Raw genomic sequence first — 27,813 nt, 5'->3', positions numbered from 1 at the left:
ATATACCAGAGAAATTGTTAAATGCCAGGATTGAGAATTTTTTAAAAAATTAAATATATTGAGGTGCCATCGGTGAACAACAGGACATAGGTTTCAAGGGTGCACAACTGTTACATGCCGTCTGTGTGTTGCACTGTGTTTTGGACATTGGGGTTTTCAGAGGCAGCGCAGACCAGGCAACCCCTTCAAACAACCAGGTCTTGATACCAAGGGATGAAGTTTCTGCAGAAAGCACACAGGTGGCCTCCGAGGACAGGTGAAGGGCATGTAGAGTCCAGAGAGGTTATTAGGACCTCCTGTGGGTTTTTCTCTCAGGATGGATTGTTCACCTTGTAGATTGATTACAATAGACGGCGTGCTCTAGACTCAGGAGAGGGGACTCCATGCAGACATGAAGGCTCGTATAAATAGAAATAAAGGAAAACGTACTCCATGAAAGTGTAGGGAGGTGTGGACCTGTACCTGCCACGTGGGATAAATGCTAATTTCACCAAAATGAGGAGAATCAGGAACCAGGCACAGGACTCACAGTGGTTGGGAGGGAAAGGAGTCCAGTTCAATGGCAGAAGGTCAAGACCTTGTTCCTGAACATGAGTGATGACTCCTCCATCTGCATGGAGCCGAAGACAGGTCCCTTAGCATATGTCCCACGTTATGTTCCAGAACCTTCTGGGCACATGAGATTCACTCCCAAGGCTCCTCCTGTCTGAATCATGCATTGTTCCCTCTGTGTTCACATCCTGGCTGTATCATGAGTTCGTCTTTCACTGTTTCAGGCCTGATAGAGCAGCACCCCCAGCACCACCAGAACCAATCCAGCCACGGCCAATCGGATGGAATTCTCCACGGTGTAATCTTGGGGCTGGGAGGCTAGGGATTGTGGGAAAAGAAGTCACAGAGGTCAGGGCAGGACAAAGTCACCCCTGGACCCCAGATGTCCACCCAGGCACCTCTCTACCCTTGACAGGACATGACCGTCTGTGCTGAGCCCCATAACTGAGTGTGTCTCCTACTCACCACTCTTGGGGTCTGAGTTGTTCTGTGATGGGCTGATGGTGTCGGCTGCTCCTGAGAACCAGAAAGGAGTGGGGCTGTGTGAGGTGTTGATGCTACTCAAACCCAGCGTCCCCATTACTATCCCCTTTCTCATGACCTAACTGCTACCAGTCCCTCCATGAACCCCTTTTCTCCTGGAGAATGGTCCTGCCTGCTTTCATGGATTCTTTCAGGCTCCCTGGGCCTTTTGAGTTTAGACTTTACTTCTGAGTCACTTTGAAACACAGTTTGGCTTTGCCTTGATAATTCAGGATTGGGAATAAATATTGTCTCTCATTGCAGGAAACTATGTGCTATTTCAATCTCTCTGCTCACTGTGGGATTCAGAGCCATGGAAGCTACCTCATCTGGGTATAAAAGCTTTCTTTTATGGAACAGCTGAGGACCCAGAATCCATGTCTTGATCTCAGATATACAGACATGCATTTATGTACAACTTGAGTAATTCTTCAGCTACGTGTGGGGGAAATTTTATGAATAAAACTGAAAAAATGGTTCTGAAATAAAAAACAAAACACAGACCTTTGAAGCATCTTTGGTAATTCAGGCTGAATTACCTCTTTTAATTCCTAAATGTTTGTAATGAAAATTTTAGTGCATAAGTAACCATTGCTTAAAAGTTCTCAGAACAAAAGCAATAATAGAGAGGGGTGTACAAAACATGCCGGAGATCATTATGCTCAGCGAAATGAGCCAATCAAGACGGGCAAATATCACATGATCTCACTTATATGTGGAATCTAAGGAACAAAATAAAGTGATGGATAAAATTGAACCAGAGGCATGGGAACACAGAACATACTGAGGAATCTCAGAGGCAAAGAGGAGAGGGTGGGAAGAGATTAACCAAAGAACCTGTATGCATATATCCATGCCCATGGACACAGAGAGTAGTGTGGTGAGGGCTTGGGAAGAGCAGGGAGAAAGCCAGCGGAAGGAAGGTTATAGAGGAAAAAAGGGGGTGGGACATCTGTAATACTCACAACAATAAAGATTTAAAATGCAGAGAGCAGACATGAATTGCACAGAGTCTGGACAGGAGCCCCCTGGTTCCTCATCAGTCCTCGTTTGCCCCCCCCCCCTGAGTCTCAGGTGGGCACTGAAGGCCTGGAGGCCTCCAGAGGGCACAGGGCCTTGCAGAGGGTGCCCAAGATGGGAACACTTCTTACTACAGCAGGGTGTCCAGTGGGGATGGCACTGTCCCCCACAGCAGGTCCCACCTTGGGCAGAGCAGCCACCTGTCCTGCTCTGAGAAGGATCAGGGACCCCACCTGTGTGGTGAGGGCTTCCATCCAAGGGGCTCTGGAAAGAGCAGGAAAGAGCAGGGAGACGAGGGAGTGTCCCCCTGTCCTGTCTCCAACTCTTCCGGCCTCTCCTCCCCCATCAGCCCAGACATCTTCCCTGTGCTGCAAGCCAGGCCTGGGCACCAACGGCTGCCAAATAGGCACCCTCTCCATCATCCACTCTATACACTCTCCACTGGGGTTAGGGACTGGGCGCCAGGTGAACTATGCAGGGCTGCTGGATTCTGGTGGATAACGGCACAGATTCTGTGTGGAACCAGGAGGAGCTGAGATGCTAAGTGGGAGTTTCCAAATCTTTGGTGTCTCCATAACATGGTGGCTCCTCTTGCTAAGCTGAGCCCCTGGACCTGGCGGATAATCAGTGTACCTGCCCCCTGACTGCCTCACCTTTTCAATCCCTACAAGGTCACAGTGACTGGGAGCAGCAGGACAGGCCCAGAGAGGCTGCAGCCGGAGCCGGTCTAGGACAAGCCAGGTGTCAGGTGCCCCAGGAAGTTAGAAATGAAAGCGCCCCTGCAGGTCATGGCCAGCCAGTGTTGTTCCTCCTTCCACAGCCTGGACCCCAAAATCTCCCTCTGCCATGACCACCCCACCTGTCACCTGCCTCACTTCCCTCTCATAGGCCAGACTACATTGGCGGGGGGGCGGTGGGACGTGAATGCTCAGGCCCTCAGAGCATGATGGTTCTGCTACAATTTCTCCTAGGTTCCCAGGCCTGTGGGACACAAGCCTTTCTTATGAGTCGGGGGTGGGGGGGCATTAGATCCTCTGAGAGACTCAGAACTGTCCTGGGGTTGTCTGTGCTCTATGAGCAAAGAGGACTCTGTGGTTCATCAGCTGTGGACATGGGCCCTGTGGAGGAGTGGGGAAGCTGGGGTCCAAGAGATTCCTGGGAAAGACTACACAAGGTGTGAGAATCTGGAACCAACCCTGGGCTCCCCACCTCACTCAGACTCCTCCTTCATCTGCCCTGTGGCCCCTCAGACCCTCCCAATACCCACTTGGCACCTTCTGGATCCACGTGAGGGGGAGGGCTGAGCAGGGGGAGCAGAGCCTCCATCAGGAAGATTTCTGGGTGACCATCTCTAGAGACCCTCACTCCCCTTTCAATGAAGAATTGTTCTGGGAACATAACTGAGCTGACAGCTCAGCAGACAGGGTCAGGGGCCCTCACCTGAGACCAGGAGCTCCAGGGGCTCACTGGGGAGTGACAACAGGAAGGGGGAGGGGCTGAGTGAACTGTAGCACCTGTAGGTGCCCCCGTGGGCTGAGGTCACAGGGCTCATGGAGAACTCTGCCTGGAACTGCTGAGCTCGGTGCTCTGATCTCAGACGCAGGGGAGGATCGGCTGCCCCCTCCTTGGACAGAAGGAAAGTGTCCCTCGGGCTCTGTGACTGACACAGCAGGGTCACATTCATTCCTGAGGCCATCCTGGCTCCTGAATGCACCACCACCGAGAGGGAGGGTCTGTCAGGCAGGTGTCCTAGAGAGAGGGAGGGAGGGAGGGTGAGGGCTGCCTACTTAGCTTCTTCTGAGCTGAGAGTCACCAGGACTCTCTTTCTGAGGACCCGCCTCTCTGTCTGTCGCTGTTTCTCTGAGTCTCCCCTCTCCCCTCCTACCCCCTGTCTCTCTCTGTCTCTCTCCCTCCCTGGGGCCCTGCACTTTCATTCTGGCCTCACCACCTGAGACCCCAGCAGGGCCTGTGCAGAGTCTGGTCCCTGACTGAACCCACTGGCTCCTCACCTGCCACCAGGATGTCCAGGGGGTCACTGGGGGCCGACCACTCAGAGGAGAGGTTGTATCCACCGTAGCATCTGTACCGGCCCCCGTGGGAGCTGCTCACAGTGTCCAGGGGGAAGTGGGCCTGAGAGAGCCCAGCCTGGGGCTGCAGGACAAGGCTCTGGGGGAGGTCCCATCCCCCCTCCTTGTGCAGAGCGAATCTGTCATAGCTGACATCAGAGCGACACTGGAGGGTCAGGTTCTGTCCAGAGGCCACGATGGGGCCCTGCTGGCTCAGGAGGGAGGGCTTCCCAGACTGACCTGGGGAGACCAGACATGAATTACAGGGGCTGCTCCTCCCATAAACCTTTTTCTCCTGGCCTGGTCCGCAAGTCTCAAGGTCTCTCTCTATGTACCTAGCCCAGGAGCCCTGTGCTGTCCCGATTCCCTCTCTCATGGGACTCCCCTCCCAGCAAAGATGCCAATAATGTATCTGGTGCCTAAATCCATTGATGGGACAATAATGGGACTCACCTGGGACCAGGAGCTCCAGGGGGTCACTGGAGTTTGAGCACACCTGGGGGCTGTTCCTGTAACAGCCATAGCATCTGAATGTCCAACTGTGGCTGGAGTTCACTGGGCCCACAGGGAACAGGGCCTGGAACTGCCCACTGGGCTGTCACTATGAGTCCAGAGTCCAGGAGAGCCTGTGGTCTCCTTCCTTAGTCAGAATGAACCTGGCAAATCCCTGCCCTGAGCCACACTGGAGGGTCACGTTCCCTCCTGAGGTCACGACAGGGCTGGGCAGGGCTGAGAGGCTGGGTTTGCTGTAGGATCCTAGGAGAGGAGGAGGCAACATGTTAAATGGGCTCACACCTCCCTCATGTCTCCCAGGGCTGGGCTGTGAGAGGGAGACACCCTGAGAGCAGACCCCCTTCCTGAGGGCAGAGCCTGAGGCTGGGACCCCTGAGTGTCCTCTCACCTGTCACCACCAGCTCCAGGGGGTCACTGGGCTCTGACCAGCCATCAGGGCTGAGAGAGTAACAGCGAAATATCCCTGCATCATGCTCTGTCATGTGTGTGATGGAGAACTTGGCCTTGTCCCCAGGCTCCTGTGGCTTCTGTCTTTTCCATGGTGCTGGGCTTCCCTCTTTCTCCAGATGGTACTCCTCAGCCCCTGGGGTCCCCTCACACCAGATGGTCACAGGGCTCCCCCGCGGGATCACAGGGCCTGGCTCAGCCCAGAGGATGGGCTTGGGGAGGGTCTCTGGAAGAAAGCCTGTGTCAGGGTCACAAGACATTCTCACCCTCAGTCCCCAGCTTTCAGTCCCAGATGTCCCCCATCTGTCAGGTCAGAATTGCTCTTCTTCATCCCCAGCTGCCTGTGGTGTGGCCCCTCATCCCCATGGAGGAGTGGGACCTGGGACACCTGGGGAGACTCACCTGCCTGCACTGGGGTCCTGAGGCCCACACTCAGCCCTGGAAGAGAGTCCCTGTGAGAGATTTGCCCTGAGCCCTGAGCAGCACCCTCCTCCCCATGAGCCTCCTGAGTCCTGGGGTCCTGACAGACCAGGGCTCCCCTCCCCCTCCCATCTCACCGAGGCAGAGCAGGGCCGTGATAGTGGTGATCATGGTGTCTCCATGCTCTCCTCAGGGGTGTGTAGATGGAGATGATGATGCCCTCTGAACAGACATAGAGGGTGTGGGCACTGGGAGGCTGGCCCGCCCTCTCTTGTGGTTGTAACATCAGCAGCCTGCAGGCAAGGCCACAGCCTCTCTCTAGCAGCCTGGCTCTCATTTCCATGGTGAAGCAGGAAATAGACCCAGAGCCTCCCTCCTGAGACGCCCCTTGCAGGTGAGGTGACCCAGGGCACATCCTTCCCTGTCAGAGCCTCCCCCATGGGGTCTCCTTCCTCCTCAGCCCATCCATCAGCACCTCCCTGGGGTCCTCACCATGGACAGTGCCACCTGGGCCATGGAGACGCTTCAGGAAGACGTGGGTCCCTGTGGCCTGCAGAGCTCAGATCAGCAGGGACACGCTCACCCTCCAACTGTGCAGCTCAGTGCGATGTCCCTGTGACAATGAGCACAGAGGGGGGACGAAGGGAAATAAGGGAAGGAAACAGGTCTCTTCTCCTTGCCCCAGAGTGTGGCTTTCTTTCTACCATAGCCGCCCTCAAACTTTTTTTTTTTGTGACAGCATCCACCCCACCTCCCTGGCAACAAGCCTATGAGTCATTCCTGCCTCCTCAGTGCCCCTTGTTTCTGGGTTGAAGTCTCTTCCTCATTCTCTGGTCCTGCCTTCTAGCTTTAGGGGACATTCATTGAGGTTAGAGTGCTGATTTTGACTTAAAAATGACTTTTATTTAAATGCCCATCACCCGTGTAACCTTGAGTGGTGATGTCCTATCTCTAAGCCTCAGTTTGCCCATTTGGATCCTCAGAGTGGTTGTGGGTCAGTGGGGCTGTGCCCATGGGAGGGAGACATCGACTTCAGACCAGGTGGAGACCTGAGTGGGTGGGCGATGAGGGGATCGAGGCATCCACAGTCAAGTGCAGGATTGTTACACCCACTTGAGCCCTTGTCTGCTCTGAAGACCAAATAAAGCTTCTTACAGTAGTTCTATAATTTTAGGAACAGACAAATTCAGAAAAAGGGGAAATGAAAGTTGCCCAAAAGGAGAGGGAACTACGGGGAAAATCCGTGACAAAAGCTGAGTTGGTCACCAGTGTCTGAAACCATCAGCAGGTCATCAGAGAGGAGATTCTATCCTGTGTGGACACAGAAAGGGACCCCAGGTCCTCACAAGGAGGGAGAGGTCAGGGTCCAGGAAACTCTGGTCACCCTGCCTGTGTTTCTGTGCATGAATTGGGACATCTCTGTCCACTGCAGTGAGCCCATGCTCAGCAGTGAGCATCCTCCCCTGTGTGGCCTGAAAAAGACCAAGTCCAGCATTGTCAGCCAAGAGTGTCTGTCCCATGTGTGCCTGTGAAGCTCCCATTGGACTGGCCCTGAGGAGCAGAACCCTGGGCAGATGCTGAGTCTGAGAGAGTGGTCACCATGCGGCAGGGGCAGCTGCCAAAGCCCCTCCCTCAACAACCTGACTCCCAGGACAGTCCTGGTAACAACCTATGGAAGGTCAGGTGTGTGAGGGGCAAGTCTTCCAATAGAATGCACAGTAAAGTCATCCTGATAATGATAAACAGTGCTACAGACAGCAATCTACTGATGATGGGGACTGTCATGTGCAATAGAGTAGAGTCAGTAGGAAAATATGAGAGTAATTTGAGATTAATCATGCTTCAATATCTGGAACATAAAAGGCGGAGCCAATTTTTGACACAGAAGAATATGGATTCTTTTCTAAAAGAACCTAATGAGTTAGAACTTTGAGAGATGAAAAACCCAATAGAAGGATCACATTAAAACAATTCAACCCCTCAGGGAAGAGACACAGCTGAAGAGATGATCATGAAAGTGGAGTATAATACTGAGGAAATTCCCAGAACACAGCACAAGGGGACCTGAAGTGGAGATGTAAGGTACTTGAGGAGTACAATGAGAAGGGTCAGTGTCATATCCCTGATGTCAGAAGGAAAGAAGTGAGAATGATGTCTAGTAACCGCTCGAGAGATAAGTAATTGAAAATTTTACAGACATGAGAAAAAACCAAACAAGTGATAAGGTGTGCATGCTTAAAAATGAAATCCCCGAGATCTGCAATCATTATCTTGATCTTTTGTGGTAAATGAAGGATAAATTTTTTAAAAGTATATCCTACACTGAACTGTACACATTAAAATGGTTGATTTTATGTGAATTTCAACTCAAAAACAAATCAAGGAGGACTAGCCTGGGTTTCTAAAAGGTTGTTACTTTACTTTCTACAGAAAAATGCAAATAGCCATAATGGCAAGCTCCCTGGGACCAGACTTCCTCACAGGAAACGCCTATACCAGAAGATAGTGGAGAAATACCTCCATGGAGCTGACTGTTAGTGAACATTGTGTCCTGAGCCACATTCATTTTAAGGGACAAAGGTGAACATGTCAGCAGGGGCAAATCCCTGAGCGAGAAGTAGTGCCTCCCTCCTTAAACCCACCAGGTCAGGTTGGGTCTCCATGAGGGAGACCAGGTTTTGGGGGAGAGATTCTTCAGACCTCCAGGTGTGGTTTTCTGCTCTTCGGAAATGCCTGTGTAAGTTTGGCGTGTGTGTGTGTGTGTGTGGGGGGGGTAAGTGCATAAGCATTTGTAAGAAACCACCAATGAAGCCTCCTGAACTGATATATTTATACTAGAGGCCCGGTGCACGAAATTTGTGCAATGGTAGGTCTTCGCAACCCACAGGTCGTTCTGGAAGGTCATTCCAGAACTTCATTCCGAAGGTTGTTCTGCCATCCCGTCTAATTACCATATTAGCTCTTTATTATATAGGATATTGCAAGAGGAGGACCACCTGGCCTTAGCTAACAGCTCTCCCCTGTCCCTGAGTTGCTGTCTCTCTCTCAGCAACACACAAGAATAAGATAACTGGGGTCTTAGCTATAACACCATGCTGTGCATTAGAGCCTCGGGATTTGCCAGTCTTGTAACTGGAAGGTTGTACCTTTTAACCAATCTCTCCCCATGTCTCCCTCCCACTCCCGACTGCTCTACTCTTCGTTTTTATCTTTTTTACTTTTGTCATATTCCACAGCGCTCATGTGCAGGGCAATGTTTATCATGTGTATTTACTATATACATAAGGTGACACAGATTTTCTACTAACTCTGATGTCTACTTAGTAAACTGTACATTTGAACATGTCCATATTTTTAAAAAATATTTTTTATTGATTTCAGAGAGAAAGGGAGAGGGGGAGAGCGATAGAAACATCAATGATGAGAGAGAATCCATGATCAGTTGCCTCCTGCATGCTCCAAACTGGGGATGGAGCCCACAACCCGGGCATGGGCCCTGACTGGGAATCGAACCATGACCTCCTGGTTCATAGGTCCATGCTCAACCACTGAGCCACACCAGTGGCTAATACGTTGGCATCAAATTTTATTTTCTTAATTAGAGAGAAAGAGGAAGGGAGAGAGAGAAACATCAATTTGTTGTTTTACAAAACTGAAACTTATCTTTTCTCCGTGTGAAAACAATGCTATACAGTGGGGCCTTGACTTACGAGTGTCCCGACTAATGAGTTTTTTGAGATACCAGCTGTCTCTCCGCCGATTTTTGCATTGAGTTGATAGAGTAATTTGAGTTAACGAGCTCCTTAACGAGCTCAGTCTCGGAACGAATTAAACTCGTAAGTCAAGGCCCCACTGTACTTTGTTATATGTTAGTGTTATGTATGAGACATATTTTCAGGATAATGCATCAGAATATCTGGCAGTGAATTTCTGTGTGTTATTACGTCAGATTTAATACATTGTTATAAGCTTAGGCGTCTTTCTACTGTTGATAAATGTGCTCTATTTTTGTGTTTTTGTTCAGAAAGTTATTTTGCCTTCTGTCCTAAATGAAAAGTTCAAGGAACCTATTAATATATTTCTTCCTTTTTGATGGTACAAGTTTCAAAAAAAAAATTTGTTGTCTTACTTATTTATGCATTCATTGACTGATTCTTGTATGTGCCCTGACCAGGGATCGAACGTGCAGGCTTGGTGTATTGGGGTGATGCTCTAACCAACTGAGCTAACTGGGCAGGGCCTGGCATCAAATCATTTATAATGTTGTGGTATCTGTTTAAAGTCTGTAGGATCTGTGATGCTGTCCTCGTCATGGGAATGTGTGCCTCTTCCCCTTTTTCCTTATCTAAGGTGGCTAAGATTTATCAGTGTGATTACAGTTTTCAAGAATAAAATTTTTTGACTTTGCTGCTTTTTCTCTATTTTTGTCTGTCCTCACTAGTAGCTACTTATTATTGCATCCCTCGGTCTACCCTCATTTAGAATAATTGGCTATTCGTCTTCTAAATTCTTGATGTAATAAATTAGGTCTTGACCTTTTAGGTTTTTCTTTTCTAATATATTCACGCATGTCTCTTAATTTTTTTTATTTCATAGGCTTGATGCATAATATTTACATGAGCATTCATTGAAAGCATTGGCTCACTTCCTGTCAATAATCAATTCACAAGTTGGTTATTGAGAAGTCTATTGCTCTGATTCCATAATGTAGGGATATTAGTCATCTGTGATTGCAGAATCAGGCGACTCCCAGGGGCATCCCAGGAGCAGTTGGGGGTCCACGTCAGATCTCCAGACTGGCCAGGGCACTGAGTGTCCATGGGGGTCGCTCCAGTGTCCTCAGGGGTCCTGGCAGGCCCTCTCTCTGCACTGTGGGGTCTGGGCTAGTGGATGGGCAGAGCAGCGTACACACTGGACTCATCTGGGGGCTCCTCTGATGGGAGGAAGGGGGTGTTGTCCTCTATCTGAGGGCCGAGCCTTTCAGCAGGGCATAGGCTGTATGTGGGAGGGCATCCGACGCAGCAGCCTGGAGCAGGGGGAGAGAGAGAGAGAGGGATGAAACGTGGTTGGGGTTGGGGAGGTCCTAGGGGCCTGGGGAGGATGGGACCCACCTGACTGTCCTCTTCTGCTTGTCTGCCCTTCTGGTCCAGCAACCCCCCAGAAGGGGAGGAAGAAGAGGTGGCCATTCCCGGCCCGGGTCTTGGTCTTGAGCAGTTCACCTGGGCGTACGTCACTCCCTGGGGGCCTTCATCCTGCCTGTTCTGTTGGAGACAGTGAGACAGAACAGTGTCTCCTTGATTTCACTGTTGAAATCCTCCTGTCAATTATCCTCATGTTGCCAGAGAGATGACTTACACTTTAAATAGATCACGTCCCTCTCCTGGTGGAATCTGCAGGGTCTTCCTAAGACCTGGAGCCTCTGGGTGCTTCTATGGTTCTGACTCTTATCCTAACGTGCTCTCTCTTGCTCACTGGGCTCCAGCCTCATGGCCCGTCCTCCTGAAGAAGCATGTCCTGCCTCAGGACCTTTGCACCCGCTCTTTCCCTGTCCCCCCACCATGCACTCTATCCCCTCCTCTTGCTTTATGTTCCTTCACAGCTCTTTGCTCTCTGGGACACTGTCTGCAAACTGCTCTCTGGGACACTGTCTGCTTGTTTGCATATTGTCTCCCTCGCCCACAGGGGAGCTGGAGGCGTGTGGAGACAGTGTGGCTCAGGGCTGCACTGTGGCCCCTAAATGGAGCCAATAAACAGTGAGCCCTGTCACATCTGCTGGGGGAATGAATGAAGGGCATCGAGGGGATCTGTGGGTGAGTCACTCATTCCCGCCTCCTCCTGAGGCCTGGGGCTGCACAAGGTCAGACAGAGGACGAGGGGCCGGCAAAGGGAGCCACGCAGGAGGGGCCATGAGGTCACAGGGAAACCAGGAGAGTGAGTCACATCAGGACGACCTGGGGGCCCAGAGGGGAGGTCAGTGTGGATGCTGCTGAGAAGCAGGTGAGGTGGGACAGGGGAGGGTCCATTGGAATAAACTGGGCAACAGAAGGTCCTTGGTGGCCTGGACAGGATCAGGGGTCTCACCCGAGGATCCAGCTCCACGCTCTCCCCAGGCTGCGGGTCCATCACATCAGCATCTGCTGGGGCAGAATGGGGGTCGTGAAGCCTGGCAGGTCCCCCAAGATCTCAGGCAAGCAGACCCACTTGCTCCCAGATGGGCCACTAACCAAGGATGAGGTGCAGAGCCAGGTCACACAGTGTGGATCTCAGTCCTTCTCACCCTGACCCACACCCTCCTAGGCCTTCTCCTCCCAATCATCCCCTGAAATCCCTGTGCCCCATCCCCCAGGGCAGCTATCTCTTCCTCTCACAGAGGTGCTCCTCCTGGGTGTGCACAGCTGGGCTGGAGCTGGGGGAGGAGACAGGAGTGTTAGAGGCAGAGCTGGGCTATGGATGGTCAGAGTCTGGGGTCTTCAGGGCAGGAATTACCTGATCTGCAGGCCTCTGTCCTTGGGCTCTGGGTCTGTGGTCCCTGCAGGAGGTTGGACATGAGCCCCTCTCTGGGCTGGTTAAGAGGGACAGTCTCAGCCCTGGGAGGTTAGAACCCTTCCCCCCTGTGATCCCACAGGAAAGATGAAAATGTAACACACACTTATGCATAACTTTCATATTTCATGGCATTAACAATAATGAAAGATTACCTAAAATACATACACATGTGCTGACATTGAGTGCTACATTTTCTGATTTGAGATTCTGGAGAAATCCTTTTCCCAGCTGGACCTTCTCCATCCATTTGGTTTTCCTGTGGCAGGTGCTCTGAGCCCCCCTCCCTCCTATGACCCAGGTCACCCCATTCCCTACTCACCTGATGTCCTGCCTTTGCTCTGACGCCGGAAGCGGAGGAGGAATAAGAGGAGGAGGGAGAGCAGCAGGACCAGGGCCACCGAGACCCCGATCAGGATGATCATGTACCATTTGAGACCTTGGACAAGGGTGATGTCATGAATGAGCCAGTGATGCCATTTCATGAGCACCTACTGTGTGCCAGGGTCTGTCACTCATCTCCTCTCACCTCACAGTAGTCAGGTACCAGGCATTGCTGACCCCACCACCCACTTCCCTGAGGCTCAGAGAGGTTAATCCTGTGCCCCAGGTCACCTAGTCTTGAAGGGGCGGGGCTGGGACTGGAAACCAGAACTGTGGGTTCCTTGTGGTCTCCTCACACTGCCCCCCAGGGGGACACCAGCTTCATACTCTGGGCTCCTCCTCTGAAGAGTCCTGTCTATGTCTCATCTGGAGCTGAGGGTCCTTCCTCATTACCCGCCCCCAGCACAGCAGGCACTGGGAGGGGCAGGGTGTGGGGTGGACTCTGAGTCTTTCCTGGATCCAACTCCACCCTGCAGGCCCTGATGCCCCCTTTGGGAAGGTCGGGCTGGGCTGGGGGCTCTGCCCTCCTGAGATCTGTGAGGCCCTTATGTCACCTCATCTCCCAGCAGCCTGTGAGCAGGATGGGACCAGGGATGAGCAGACAGGAACCCGACACTCAGAGGAGAGAAGGGACCGCCCAGCCCCACAGCAGGAGCAGCAGAGCCAGGAGCTGAGCCAGGGCTGATCCACCCTGTTCCCTCCTCTGAGCTGAGCCTGAGCTGAGGGGGAGGACTGGGTGCCCGGACCCTTGTCCTGCCTGTCCCTCCCTGTACAGTGTCACCGTCACTGAGACAGAGGGGACAGGCCCCATAACATCACATCCTGGGGGCTTCCCTGTGAGGCCCCTCTCCCAGGAGGTCAGGGTCAGAACCGACAGGAAATCTAAGCTCTGGACAAGGATTTTTTCCATTCACACTTGGAGACACTGAGGCCCATGCAGGGGAAGGGTGGGTTCGAGTCAGCGTCTCCAGTGGCACCTGAACCCCCGCATGGCTCTGCTGCTGTCCCCATGGAGGCACCCACCACCTCCCACAGAGACCCTCACTTACCCTTCTGGGGTCCTGACTCCATGGGGGGGAGCTGCGGATCCTCAGAGTCTCCTGGATATCAAAATGTGGGGTGATGGGTGGGGCCTGCCTTCTCCCCACTTGAACCTGGCTGCTCCTACCCAGCCTGGGCTTTAATATCTCCTGCTACCATGACCTTCCCGCCTATCACCTGCCAGTCTCAGAGCCTAGGAGCCTGGGATTTCCCAGCATCTCTTCCTGACTCTCAGCCCCCCTGGGACACAAGCCTGTCCTTAAGTGTGAGGAGGGTGTGTGTGTGTGTGGGGGGGATTTAATCCTCTGCGGGACTCAGAACCGCCCTGGGGTGGTCTGTATCCCTCTGTGCAAATTGGATCCTGTGGGTGTGGTACTGGGATCCCAGGGCATTCTGGGGAGGAAGACAGAAGTGGGTGAGAGCCTGGGGCTGACCCTGGAGCCCCCACCTCACTCAGACTCCTCCTACATCTGTCCTGTGGCCCATGAGACCCTCCCAATGCCCACCTGGCACTTTCCGAACCAAGGTGAGGGGAATAGGTGAACAAGGATAGCAGGGTCTCCAAGAGGAAGATCTCTGGGTGACCAGCCCTAGAGCCCCTCACTCCCTTTCAGCCCATAATTCTTCTGGGGATAAAACTCTGAGCTGAGCGCCCAGCAGACAGGGTGAGGGGGGCCTCACCTGGGACCAGGAGCTCCAGGGGGTCACTGGGGTGTGAGCACACCTGGGGTCTGTTCCTGTAACAGCCATAGCATCTGAATGTCCACCTGTGAAGGGAGATCACGGGGCCCACAGGGAACAGGGCCTGGAACTGCCCACTGGGCTGTCGCTGTGAGTCCAGGGTCCAGGAGAGCCTGTGATCTCCTTCCTTAGTCAGAATGAACCTGCCAAATCCCTGCCCTGAGCCACACTGGAGGGTCACGTTCCCTCCTGAGGTCACCACAGGGCTGGGCAGGGCTGAGAGCCTGGGTCTGCTGTAGGATCCTAGGAGAGGAGGAGGCAGTGTGTTAAATGGGGCTCACACCTCCCTCATGTCCCCCAGGGCTGGGCTGTGAGAGGGAGACACCCTGAGAGCAGACCCCCTTCCTGAGGGCAGGGCCTGAGGCTGGGACCCCTGAGTGTCCTCTCACCTGTCACCACCAGCTCCAGGGGGTCACTGCGCTCTGACCAGCCATCAGGGCTGAGATAGTAACAGCGATATATCCCAACATTAAGCTCTGTCATGTATGTGATGGAAAACTTGGCCTTGTCCCGGGGCTTCAGTGGCTTCTGTCTGTCCCAGGGCACTGGGCTTCCCTCTTTATACAGATAGTACTCCTGGGCCTCCAGGGTCCCCTGACACCAGATGGTCACGGGTCTCCACTGGGGGATCATAGAGCCTGGCTCAGCCCAGATGGTGGGTTTGGAGAGGGGCCCTGGAAGGAAACCAGTATCAGGTTAACGAGACATTCCCACCCCCAGTTCCCAGCTCTCATCCCCATGTCCCTCCCAGACATCTCCCATCTGTCAGCCCAGAAGTGGTGTTTTTCTTCAGCTTCCCATGGTGTGGCCCTTGTCCCCAGTGAGGAGTGGGACCTGGGACACCTGGGGACAGACTCACCTGCCTGCACTGGGTTCCTGAGGCCCACACTCAGCCCTGGAAGAGAGTCCCTGTGAGAGATTTGCCCTGAACCCTGAGCAGCACCCTCCTCCCCATGAGCCTCCTGAGTCCTGCTGTCCTGACAGAGCAGGCCTGGCCAGGATGCAGGGTTCCACCCCACCCACCAGCCCCGCTCACACCAGGGCTTCCCATCCCCCTCCTCACATCTCACCGAGGCAGAATAGGGCCCTGAGGGTGGCGGTCATGGCGTCTCTTTCTCTGTGGTCGTGGCTGTGCAGATGGAGGAGGCCACAGTGTCCTCAGAAGAGGCCGACACACAGGGTGTGGCCCCCAGGAGGCTGGTCCTCCCCATCACGGGACTGTCACGTCAGCAGCCCCAGGAAAGGGAACAGCACCTCCCGGGGAGCCTGGCTCTCATTTCCTCAGGGCTGAGGCCTGGGCGGCAGCGACTTCTGCAGACATTTCTGACCCCATCCCAGGCCCCATTTCATCCATAAGCTTCTGCCTCACTGGCCTGAACTCCTCTTTGACCTAAGCATCCACCCTTATTCCTTGAGGATTTGCCATGTGCCTGGCCTGGGAATACACCACTGAACCACACAGATTCCAACTCTGAGCTTGCAAATCTCAGATTAGCCAAACAGAGCAAAACTGCATCACCATCTCCAAAAATGAGAGAGAGAGAGAGAACAAGAGAGACAGAGAAAGAGAGTATTAGTGTCCTGTTGCTGTTACAACAAATACCCATATGCTTAATGGGTTAAAGCAACAGTGATTAATCATCTTTCCATTCAGGAGTCAGAATGGGATTCCTTGTCTTTCAAGCTTCACAGGCTACCCATATCTCATGTCCATTCATCCTCGGGGCCAGCAGTTACATCACTGTCCACGGCTCTCCTTGTCACATCTCTTCGGCTCTGTCCTCCTGCCTCTCTCCTTCAATCCCCAGGACTTTCTGATGGCATGGAGCCCACCTGGATCACCCAGGGCCATCTCCCTTCTCAAGATCCTTAACTCCATCACACCTGCAAAGTCCCTTGTGCCATGGGAGGTGACATAGGCACGGGTGCTGAGGAGTAGGAGGTGCATATCTTTAGAAGGTCCTTGCTGTGCCTGCCTCATCCCTTTGGGGACTTCTTGAGCCACATAAACCAATTCTGTCTGGGGCTGGGGTGCTGCTGGGCATGCTCCGTTCAAGGTGTGCTCAGGAACTACCTCCCATTCCATGATGGGCATCTCATGCCTCATGGTGACTTGGCTAAGACGACCTCTGGTAGAGCCCAGTAACAATGCCAACATTGTTTCACAGAGGAGAATAGTCCTCCTCAGAAAAGCATAGTGTGACTCCAAAATAGCAAGTGTCTGTGCTTTATTATTGATTGAATGATTGATTGATTGATTGATTGATTTTTTTAAACCTCACGTAAGGATATTTTTCCATTGGCTTTTTTTAAGGGAGAGTGGAAGAGAGAGGGAAAGACAGAGAGAAACACTGATGTGAGAGAAGCACATCGATTGGTAGCCTCCTGCACGAGCCGTGACCAGGAGCCAGGCCAGAGAGGAGCCTGCAACCAAGGTAGGTGCCCTTGACCAGCATTGAACCTGGTCCCTTTGTTCCACAGGCTGATGTTCCATCCACTGAGCCAAACTGGTTAGGGCCAAATGTCTGTGTTTTAACTCATCTGTAATTCCCTCCAAGATTCTGTATAATGACCTCATCTGCCAGATGCTCCAAACACAATTGGATCTCCTGGGTCACACAGCCCAGGCAGCCTGGACCTGCTGCAAAGATTTCTCTTGTTTGGGTCCCCACCCAAAACCAGCAGCCTCTCAAGACACTCATATATGGGTGAGGTGACATGCCCAAGGAGGAATATGCAGTCTCCAACTTCCAAACAAGGTCCACCAGGAATTGGGTTTGCTCCTCCTTCACAAGAGGGTCCGATGGAGCTGAGTCCTCACCATGGATGGGCTATCACCATGCCTTGGGGAACTGGACTCCTAGGAATTTCACCCGGACAGCAAGGCCGGAGATGTGGGCAGATCCCTTTCCCCCACTCTGGAATGCATCGGTCTTACAAAGGGCCTGAGTGGGTTGCTAACTTCCTGTTTCTGCAGGTCCAATCCACGTGGTACGTAATGGACCTGTAGGGTGTCCTGCCCAATGGAGGGGTGATCCTGGTCCCTGCAGCCTAGGTTAGGGCTCCGGAGAGTTCTTCTCTCCTAGGGGAGGGCAGTTGAGTGTGTATTGGCCCTGACATGCAGAAGCAGACTGACCTTGTAGCCCTTAGAGATAGACCCAGCTTTCACCAGATGAAGAGCTGGACACCAGGAGGTGTCTGGGTTTTGGGGGTGTTTTTTTTTCCAGTAATGAAGACTCCATTGAGGCAGAAATTAAAATCACCACCTGGTACACAGGAACCCACTGCAATTCTTCAAGTTCCATTTGTCCTCGGCAGAAGCCAACCAGGGGAGTCGCATGGGGATGTGGATGGAATCCTGGTCCCTGTGTCTTCCAAGTCCTTGGTGGTGGCACAAATCTGTGCAGTCCTACCAGGTGGGAAGGGCATCTCCAGTGCCATCCACCCCATCCCATCCCATCCCCAGTCTTTCCTCCATTGTATCTCTTACTCCATAGCTCGGGTATTGAGGATGTCTGTACCATTGGGGAATTCCAGAACTAGGGAAATAGCTACAGGGCAGGTTCAAAGACCCAGGCAATCTGCATCCATCGCCTCACCTTTTTAAGCCTCCACTCTGACTGGCAGGTGCCAGTGGTTTGGAGGTATCCAGGAGTAGTTGAATATTCAACAGAATGGCTAGGTCAACAACCAATAGAAAAGAATCTGCAGGAAATTACAGGTTACTATTTTACCAATAAAAAGGGTGAGAATGCCCAGCCAGCATGGCTCAGTGATTGAGCATCTTACCTATGAACCAGGAGGTCATGGTTTGATTCTGAGTCAGGGCACAAGCCCTTGTTGTGGGCTTGGCCCCACCAGGGGCGTGTGGGAGGCAGCTGATCAATGATTTTCTCTCATCATTGATGTTTCTCTCTCTCTCCCTCTCCTTCTGAACTCTCTCTCTCTCTCTCTCGATATATATATATATATATATATATATATATATATATATATATATATATATATATATATATATATAATGGGAGACTCAATGACCAGGAAATGAAAAACCCACACACAGAGGATGGTTACCCCCCCCTCCATTCTCAACTTCCAAAGTACTTTCCAGAATGTGAACTTGCATGAGGCCCAGCTCATAAATCTTTCCCTTCCCTGGAGAAACAGGCTCTTGGAAAGAAGTCCGCGTCTCCAGTTATCCCACTAAGAAATTCCCGCTCGGTGACTTTCCATTCCACGGCAGGTGTCAGATTTGAATCTGCCTCTCTTGTCGATTGTCCACTCCCATCTCACCTTGGCCCTCTCCCAGACCCTCTCCCGGCCCCATAAAAGCATCCTGTCCCCTGTGGATCCCAACATCATCTTCTCAACTAGTGCTCAGGACCTTCAAGGAAGGGACTACCTTTGCATTTCAAACCAAGTTTATACTAACTACATGTCCGATGCCTCGCCCCTGCCTAAATTAAGGACTGTCCCTGGTTGGGGAAGGAGTGTGTTTCACAATTTGTTGTCGTGATTTTGTAGGCAAAAGAAGGTAAGCAAATAAGATGCCCCATGGAATTGTAAGCCGCATCTTTTCCTTGTGGAATCATCGGCACTTCTCACACTGTGCTCCAGCTCGTAAAATTCAACAGATGAACATTCGCATAGCCATTAAATCCATTAAGTGATTAACCGTTGCTTAATTGATCACCAGTGCTTAACTTAAGAATATTTACTAATGGATAATAGATTGGTAACACACCGATGAGAAGACTAATGAAGGTGACATAGTGCCAATAGTCAACCGCTGATTATGGATCACTTTGTTACCAAGCCTTAATTTCAAAATACTTGTGAACAAAGAATAAATCAATAACACACCAATGCAAAGACCAATTAGGAATGACTTTGAAGTGAAATCCAAGGCTTTTTCTAAAACTACAAAGTGATAATAATAAAATAGGACTCAACTTTTCTTCCCCACAGAATAAGGCAGAGCAGGGGGGTGAGTTTCAGAATTGCAGGGATTTTCTTGTCACGCCCACGCTGTGCAGAGGGATGACAGGACAGAGCCTGGAAGGCAATGCTTACTAAGAGGATGTCGTGGGTAGGCATCCATTGCCCCCAGCCCATGTTTCAACACTGACCTTTCAAAAGGAAGCAAAGCAGCTATTTCACCACAGGCCAATCTCTGCGATGGTCCAAAATAAGATGCATGACTTCTCCTTTTTCAGAAAGCAAGTTCTGCCTTTTGTAAACCCCCAGTTCTGTATTCTAGACACTGTTCCTAACACACCATGAAGTGACTGTTTGGTGTAGAGCAGGACATGGCCTTGGTCTCTGCCCAAGGCATTATGTCTCCCCACACTACAGGGGCTGTGTGCGTCTCCAAATCCTCCCAGGTTGCACTTGGATTAATGAAGCTTAGATAAAGCAAGGGGCCTCTTCTTACAGCCACTGGTTATAGAAGAGTTGTTGAGTAGAGATGACTGGGGGCTGATGGACAGGGGCGGGGGTTCTGGTGAGAAAGAAGCTACAATAGACACGAAAGAGGAGATTTGTCCAATGGCAACTCATGCTCAGATTCAGATTATGCATTTTGGGGTGGAATACCACTCAAAAAACATTGTCCTTAGTCTTCATTTTTCTTTATTTTTTTGAATACAATTCTTTCATTTATTAGCTACATCTTTTTGTTTTATTTATTTATTTTTAATTTTTAAGGGCATATCATGGCCCTTTTTTCATTTGAAGTTGACATTCAACATTATTTTCTGTTAGTTTCAGGTATTCCTCATAGTAGGGGGGCATTGGTATCATTTACAAAATGATCCTTCCAACAAGTCTAGTAGCCACCTTAACCATCCATAGTAATTACAATGTCATTGACTATATTCCCTATGCTGTACTTTGCACCCCTGTGACTGTTCCGTAATGACCACACTGTACTTCTTAAATCCCTTCACCTTTTTCACGCAGTTCCCCAATCCCTCCTCCTCTTCGGCAATCTTCAGTTTGTCCTCTGTATCTATGAGTTTGTTTGTTTTGTTTGTTCATTTATTCCTTACAATGTTCCTTTCTGTAGTTGTTGACATTTAAGGTGAGGTAGGAACTCATTTGTGTGTATGAAACTGTTGGTTTCTAGAAATTAATTGTACATCAATTACTAATTTGATCTTTTTTTACTGTTGGGTGACTTTGATCATTGAGTCTCTAAGGGCTTTCAAGTCAACTTCCCTTTTTGTGCCTCCGCTCTCACTTCCGGACACATTCCTCCTCGCCCACAGCCTGTGTTTGCTCAATTCCCCAAGATGTGCACATTCAAATTCTCCCTCGTATTCAAGGCCTTCAAAGAAATGCCTCATCCTGACTTCCCTCCCTATTTTCCATGCAATACTCTCATCAGAGGAGTATAGCTATCATACATGTGAGGGCAGGTTCTTGCATAGCCAAAAATTCACTGAAAAATGGCCACAGTCTATTCTAAGTCTTATAATACTCTCCACCTTTTTGCTTGGCAACAGGCCTGGTTTCTTAATTCATAGAAAGCAATGAAAGCTTTGTGAACGTGCAGGAATTGAAAAGATGTGTCTAACTTGGATAACTTGTAATACTACACAATAGTAATCCAAAGGTACAAATCAATAAGAATAAACTCTTCCTCCAGGGCAGAATTTCCAGAAGTTTCTATGAGAGTTCATGAAACCTGATGACTTGTTAGGGCAGGTTATGACCCTTTCTTTCCCTTGGGCCTCCAGAAAATTCTCACATGCTTCCTCCCACATCATAGCTCACTCTGTCCACTCCAGGCCATAGGTACCTGAACTCTCTGCATCTATGCAGGAAGGTCCAGGCAGGTAACCAATGCTCAATTCTTGTTCTGTCTCACTCACTTGGCCACCTCAGATGGCCTATATGTGGTTTCCATCATTAGTGTTAACTACGATGATCGTTAACTCTTTCTTAAAAAAATTTTTACTGAATTTATTGGGATTAGTTTCAATGGGCATTGTCTGGAATGATCTGGAACTGTGGTCTGCTGTAGGTGGTGATTAATCATGGTTCAGTTGTGTTCTCCTAATTTCAGACTGAAGCAAAAGATGGGAGGGGAAAGAGGAAACAGGGATTAAACCAAATGTAGAGATTGAACCATTTCACTCTGTGCCTACTTTACCTTGTGGCTATTTAATTAGGTTTATTGCCACCATACCCACTCTGCCTTCAGTCACTCAGGAAATATGGGTGCCAAACCACCAGAGGATAGCTGTAGTATTTACCGAACCAGATAAGAGAAAACATGTATCCTAAAGTCTAAATGCCTCCACCCCTACATGAGTGACAGGAAAGGCACATTGTTGTTTGTCTTTCTAAGGTAGGAACCAGAATTCTTCAAGCTGTGGCTCCTACTCCAAGACAGGAGAGGGAGGATCAAGATCAGTTAAATTATATGGGGCATCGACAGGATGTTGGAAGCCAAGAGCATTTTCTCTCTTTTTGTCACTTCTCTTTTCTTCTTCTCCTCCTCCCTCTTCTTCCTCAACTCCTCCCCCTTCTCTTCCTCCTCCTCTTCTTCCTCCTTCTTTTACTTCTACTTCTTCTTTCACTTCATTTCTCCCCTCTCCTCTCTCACTCCCACCCCTTCCAGACATACACACAGATAATTTGTCTCCATAGTGGATATGCTTCTTTCTCCTGCCCTCAGCAGGAGGAGATCCATCAATGCCGCCCTCTATGTCCCCACTTGCTTTCTCATATCATAATCTCATATGATATGAGAAACAGAACCCACTGGAAAGCCTCAAGAATTTCCTGAGATCTTTACATCAGGGGGAGCGTTCACTTGGATTCAGAGAATAGTTCCCATTTGAAGGATTTACTGTGCAGATATCCCAATTCCCAGCATGGCCTCAAAGGAGGTGGGAGCAGCTGTAATTGGCTTTGCTCCAGGCACACCCTCCAGTCTCTCCATCTCTTTGCATGACCACCTTTCCCATGGCTTTGGACTCTGGACAGGATTCTGGAACTTGGCAGCATTTCAAGTCACAAGTTGTTAGCTGAGAAGAATCCACCATCTTAGAAACATCAAGGTATCCCTTTTGCTAGCGTCTCAATTTGAGGCAGTGAGCAGAGTTCTTCGCCATTGAATTGGGAGTTTTTTGCTTGACCCTGGCCCATCACCTGCATATGGGATTGTCTGAACCTCTCAGTGCATCTCCAAGACCCTTATTTTCTTCCTCCCCAGCTAATTCCACTCTCTCCACTCTCCAATCTCATTACTCAACTTTATCCCGCACACTGAAGCCCAACTAAAATGTATGAAGTTTTCCACAATTGACGTTTTTGCATCAATCTGAATCTTTGCATATACTGCTTCCCACAAGGTCTGTATGCTTCATCTACTGGAAAAATTCTGCGTCTTTGTCTAAGTGTTATTGTAGTCTCTTCAATATTTATAAAACCTAAGTATTCCTCTTTTATTTCTAATTTTTAAGAAGAGTTACTGAGAAAAATGCCAGATGATTTCATTTATATGAGGAATCTATAAAAAACACACAAAATAAACAAACAAGTAGAACAGAAACAGGCGCATAGACACAGAGAACGTTTTGATGGCTGCCTGATGAAAGGGAGCTTATGGGTAGAAAAAGTGAAGAGCCCTGGCTGGTGTGTTTCAGTGGATGGAACATCAGCCTGGGCACCAGAGAGTCTGGAGTTCATTTCCAGGTCAGGTGCACATACCTGGGTTGCAGGTTCGATCTCCTGCACGATTGGGGCATTTTCAGGAGGCAACAGATAAATGTGTCTCTCTCATCTAAATGTTTCTCTCTCTCTCTCTCTCTCTCTCTCTCTCTCTCTCTCTCTCTCTCTCTCTCTTTCCTCCTCCTCCTCCTCCTTCTTCTTCTCCTTCTCCTTCTCCTTCTCCTTCTCCTTCTCCTTCTCCTTCTCCTTCTCCTTCTCCTTCTCCTTCTCCTTCTCCTTCTCCTTCTCCTTCTCCTTCTCCTTCTCCTTCTCCTTCTCCTTCTCCTTCTCCTTCTCCTTCTCCTTCTCCTTCTTCTTCTTCTTCTTCTTCTTCTTCTTCTTCTTCTTCTTCTTCTTCTTCTTCTTCTTCTTCTTCTTCTTCTTCTCCTTTCTCTCTCTCTCTCTCTCTCCCCCTATCCCTTCAACTCTCTGTAAAAATCAATGGAAAAAATATCCCAGGTGAGTATTAATAAAACAAAATAAAATGGAAGGGATTAAGAAGCACAAATTTGTAGTTACAAAATACTCATGGGAATGTACAGTACAGCATAGAGATTATAGTCAGTAATATTGTAATAACTATGTATGACGTCAGATGGGTACTATATTTATCAGGGTGACCACTTTGTAAGTTATATAAATGTCAATCACTGGGTTGTACTCCTGAAACTAAGGTAATATTGAACATCAACTGTGTTGGAAGATAAAAAGTATATTTAACATTTTAAAAATAGTTTCTGAACTTGGAAGGAAGAAAAGAGAATATTGTTTATCTCCAACATATATGTGGTTTTTATTTACTTCCAGCACAAGGAGATGGAAGTATTGATTAAAACATAGTGATAATATGGGTGATGAGGATGTCATGATAATGATCATAGTGTTGGTTATAATGATGATGATGATGAAGGCAATCATGATGATGGTCATGTGATGATGATGATGATAGTGGTGGTGGTGATGATGATGGTGAGGGCGAGGATAGTGATGATGATGCCAATGATGATATCATGATAACAATGATAGCAATAGTAATGGTGATAATGATAATGAGGGCAATGATGATGTGATGGTGATAATGGTGACATTGATGATAGTGGTGATGGAGATGATGATGATGATGTTATAATAATGATGACAGTGTTGGTAGTGATGATGATGATGATGAAGATGATGATGATGATGATGATGATGATGATGATGATGAAGGTGATGAAGATGGTGGTGACATTGATGATAGTGGTGAGGGCAATATGAAGGTGATGAAGATGATGGTGATATTGATGATGGTGTTGAGGGTAATATGTTGGTAATGATATGATAATGATGATTGTGTTGGTGATTAAGCTGATGGTGATGGTGATCATGATGGTAATGATGATAATGATGGTAGTTGTGATGGTAATGATGGTAGTTGTGATGGTGATGGTAATGATAATGAGGGTGATAGTGATTATGATGATGTTTGGTGATGGTGATGATGATGGTGATGGTAAGGATAATGATAATGATAAAAATAGTGATGGAGATGGTGATGTCGTGATAATGATGATAGTGTCGGTGATGATGATGAGGAGAGCTGTGATAATGATGATGGTGATGGTGATAATGATGATAGTGATGATGATGATGATGGTGGTGATGATGGTTATGATAACAGTGATGTTGATGATGGAGAGGATGGTGTTGATGGTGATTATGGCATCATGATTATGTTGATGATAGTGATGATGATAATCATAGTGATGGTGATGAAAAGGGTTATGGTGATGATGGTTATAGCTATGGTGACAATGATGGTGGTAATAGTGATGGTGATGATGGAGATGATCATGGTAATGAGTATGGTGATGATGGTGATAGTTATGGTGATAACTATGATGATGATGATGATTATAGTAATGATGGTGGTAATGGTGATGCTCATAACGGTTATAGTGATGGTGATGATGATAATGATGTGATGATAATCATGAAGGTCATGATGATGATGATGATCATAACTGAAAATCACTCTCTCTAAAACAGAAAATTCCCCAAATTGGCAGAAAAAATATTTGTACACTTGCCAATAGTGTGTGAGACACTACTTGCTTGATCCTCTTTCCAGCAGTTAATATGAAAAAGAAAATAAACAGCAACAGCAAACAAACATGAGTTTATTGTCCTACAATTCACAATCTCATTTCATTGGCACCACAGCCACGAAGGACCATCATTGCTACCAGCTTCACAGGAAGGCAAGAGAGGCTCACAGATGGGCTGTCACTTGCATGAGGCCACACAGGAGAGTGTGGATTCCAAGTGCAGAGGTGGTGGGAGGAGCCACACAGGAAGCACCAGGTGAAGAGAAAGGAACCTGCAGAATCCAGACAAGGTCCTGGGGCGGCATTCTCAGCGTGCACCCTCCGGGCTGGATATAAATATTAGTTCATTGATTTAGTTACCTGAGTCTCTACACGTAGAGCTCAAGGTACAGAGCAACTCACACCAGGGAATGCGGGTGTGATCAAGAAGACATGTGCAATACAGTGTAGGAACAAGCATGAGACAGAGTGGAGTTATGAACAGAATCTCTTCATGTGGACGTAGCGTTGGATCATTGAGATGAGGAATAAGAGCAGCCAAACAGGAGAGGGCAATGCAAGGGCAAGGCTCATGGTGGAGGAGTCTCCCACAAGGAGTATTCCCAGCGACTGTCACCACCTCAGGCACTAACAATACTGTTTCATTTCCTTTAGGTCCTCAGCACAGAGTTCACACAGCTTGCGGCTCCAGCTTTCGGTACCTTCTTTGCCATCACAACCTTGCCTCTGTGGTTTGGGTCTCAGGTTGTGTCACAGTTCCTGAGGAACGGGTGTGCTCCATCTTCAGTTTATCCCTGGGGACCTTCTCTCGCTGTACCACGCCTGAAACACCAACACACCTAGCACCACCAAGATGAATCCAGAAAGGCCCATGGCAATGAGATTCTCCACTGTGTAATCTGGGACCTGGAGCCCTGGGGACAATGGGAGAAAGTGGTCATGGAGGGTAAGGTGGGTCACACTCAACACAGCACCCAGAACAGACGTGTACCCAACCCACCCCCGTCCATGGCACTTCCCAGTCCCTGAGGTAAACATGTGTGGTTACTTACCACTTGTGGAATTTGGGGTCTGCACTGATGGGGTGATATTAACAGGTTCCCCTAAGAATCAGAAAACCGAGGAGGATGAGGGGCTGAAACCATAGACTATGCCCAGCAAAGACTCATGATCTACCTTATTATATCTCCCTACTCACAAACATCTCATACAAACGTCTCGTATAGGTGAGGGGGCAATCCTAGCGTCTCTGATTTCCTCACACTTGGACTTAGCTTTTGGGTCTTAAAAAAGAGGGCAGGCTTGGGAAACACCCTGTGCCACAAGATTACAGTGAACATGTTCAAAAACAGTTGAAGTTTAGCTTTTTCTTGGTCTCTTTCGGTCTGGAGCAATAGCCCCAGCTAAACGTGATCTCCTGAAAATTAGTCTTTGGTTCATCCTCAGATGAAGGTCCTGGATCCATGGATGAGAGGTCAGTGTCCAGGGGGTCCTGAGGATCAGAAACAAATAGGAGTGGAAACCTGGGGCTGTACTAGTCTTTGCCCAACCTCAGCCAGTTCACCATTCTATTGAGTCTGCAGGGAGAACCTTCAACTGATTTTCTTTTGTTATTTCATATATTCTTTCATTCACTCTCCAAATAGTTATGGACTATCTAGAAATAGATAGATTCGTATATGGATGAATGTATACACATATACGTGTATTATGGATATTATACATGTATATTTACATAAGTTTTATTTTATGTAAATAATACATGTATACTATACATATATGTATACAAGATACAAGCATGATATAATACAGAAAGACAGGCTCAGGGGTTCCTCACCTGAGACCAGGAGCTCCAGGGGCTCACTGGGGAGTGACAGCAGGAAGGGGGAGGAGCTGTGTGAGCTGTAGCACCTGTAGGTGCCCCCGTTAGTTGAGGCCATAGGACTCATGGAGAATTCTGCCTGGAACTGCCGAGCTCGGTGCTTTGATCTCAGATGCAGGGAGGGATCAGCTGCCCCCTCCTTGTATAGAAGAAACGTGTCCCTCGGGCTCTGTGACTGACACAGCAGCGTCACGTTCTCTCCTGAGGCCACCCTGGGGCCTGGCTGCACCGAGAGGGAGGGTCTGTCAGGCAGTCGTCCTAGAGAGACGGAGAGAAGGTGAGGAGATGCCTGCCCACCTTGTTCTGCCCTGAGAGCCACCAGGCCTCTCTCTGAGGACCGCCCTCTCTGTCTTTCTCTATTGTCTCTGAGTCTCCCCCTCTCCCCTCCCACTCCTGTCTCTCTCTGTCTCTCTCCCTCCCTGGGGCCCTACACTTTCATTCTGGCCTCACCACCTGAGACCTTCAGCAGGGCCTCTGCAGATGCGAGGTGCCTGGCTGAACCCCCTAGCTCCTCACTTGCCACCAGGATGTCCAGGGGGTGACTGGGGGCCGACCACTCAGAGGAGAGGTTGTATCCACCGTAGCATCTGTACCAGCCTCCGTGGGAGCTGCTCACAGTGCCCAGGGGGAAGTGGGCCTGAGCGAGCCCAGCCTGGGGCTGCAGGACAAGGCTCCGGGGGAGGTCTCATTCCCCCTCCTTGGACAGAACGAATCTGTCATAGCCAACATCAGAGCGACACTGGAGGGTTAGGCTCTGTCAAGAGGCCACAATGGGTCCCTGCTGGCTCAGGAGGGAAGGCTTCCCAGACTCACCTGGGGAGACAGACGTGAATTGCATGGGCTGTTCCTCTCATAAACCCCTTTCTCCATCTTG

The 27,813-nt window shown here is 49.5% G+C and overlaps 3 protein-coding genes across 3 annotated transcripts; all 3 read right to left on the bottom strand.

The window, feature by feature from the left end:
• Positions 1–1,009: 1,009 nt before the first annotated feature.
• On the bottom strand, positions 1,010–5,395 carry LOC118655201 (leukocyte immunoglobulin-like receptor subfamily A member 6). The gene is given in 5 exon segments (XM_036306741.1): positions 1,010–1,068; positions 3,535–3,843; positions 4,104–4,400; positions 4,614–4,916; positions 5,062–5,395. Coding segments are annotated over 5 exon segments (1,287 nt in total). The 5' UTR covers positions 5,381–5,395.
• Positions 5,396–10,111: 4,716 nt separating this feature from the next.
• On the bottom strand, positions 10,112–15,353 carry LOC118655203 (leukocyte immunoglobulin-like receptor subfamily A member 5). Its single transcript, XM_036306743.1, has 11 exons — positions 15,320–15,353; positions 15,109–15,144; positions 14,639–14,923; positions 14,190–14,492; positions 13,517–13,567; positions 12,406–12,522; positions 12,027–12,069; positions 11,909–11,946; positions 11,622–11,677; positions 10,652–10,801; positions 10,112–10,566 (listed from the first exon to the last, which is right to left on the bottom strand). The coding sequence occupies exons 1-11, from the start codon at positions 15,351–15,353 to the stop codon at positions 10,501–10,503; spliced, it is 1,179 nt and encodes a 392-aa protein (XP_036162636.1). The 3' UTR covers positions 10,112–10,500.
• Positions 15,354–25,109: 9,756 nt separating this feature from the next.
• LOC118655099 (leukocyte immunoglobulin-like receptor subfamily A member 6) lies at positions 25,110–27,809 on the bottom strand. The gene is made up of 5 exons (XM_036306538.1): positions 27,753–27,809; positions 27,460–27,597; positions 26,895–27,366; positions 26,110–26,160; positions 25,110–25,971 (listed from the first exon to the last, which is right to left on the bottom strand). Exons 1-5 carry the CDS (start codon positions 27,807–27,809, stop codon positions 25,841–25,843), a joined length of 849 nt encoding a protein of 282 aa, XP_036162431.1. The 3' UTR covers positions 25,110–25,840.
• Between the last annotated feature and the right edge of the window lie 4 nt (positions 27,810–27,813).

This window comes from Myotis myotis, unplaced genomic scaffold, assembly GCF_014108235.1.
Source record: "Myotis myotis isolate mMyoMyo1 unplaced genomic scaffold, mMyoMyo1.p scaffold_m19_p_42, whole genome shotgun sequence".
Classification (NCBI taxonomy): Eukaryota; Metazoa; Chordata; class Mammalia; order Chiroptera; family Vespertilionidae; genus Myotis; species Myotis myotis.
Note: the sequence above shows the minus strand (reverse complement) of the source record. Positions and strands in the feature narration are given on the sequence as shown.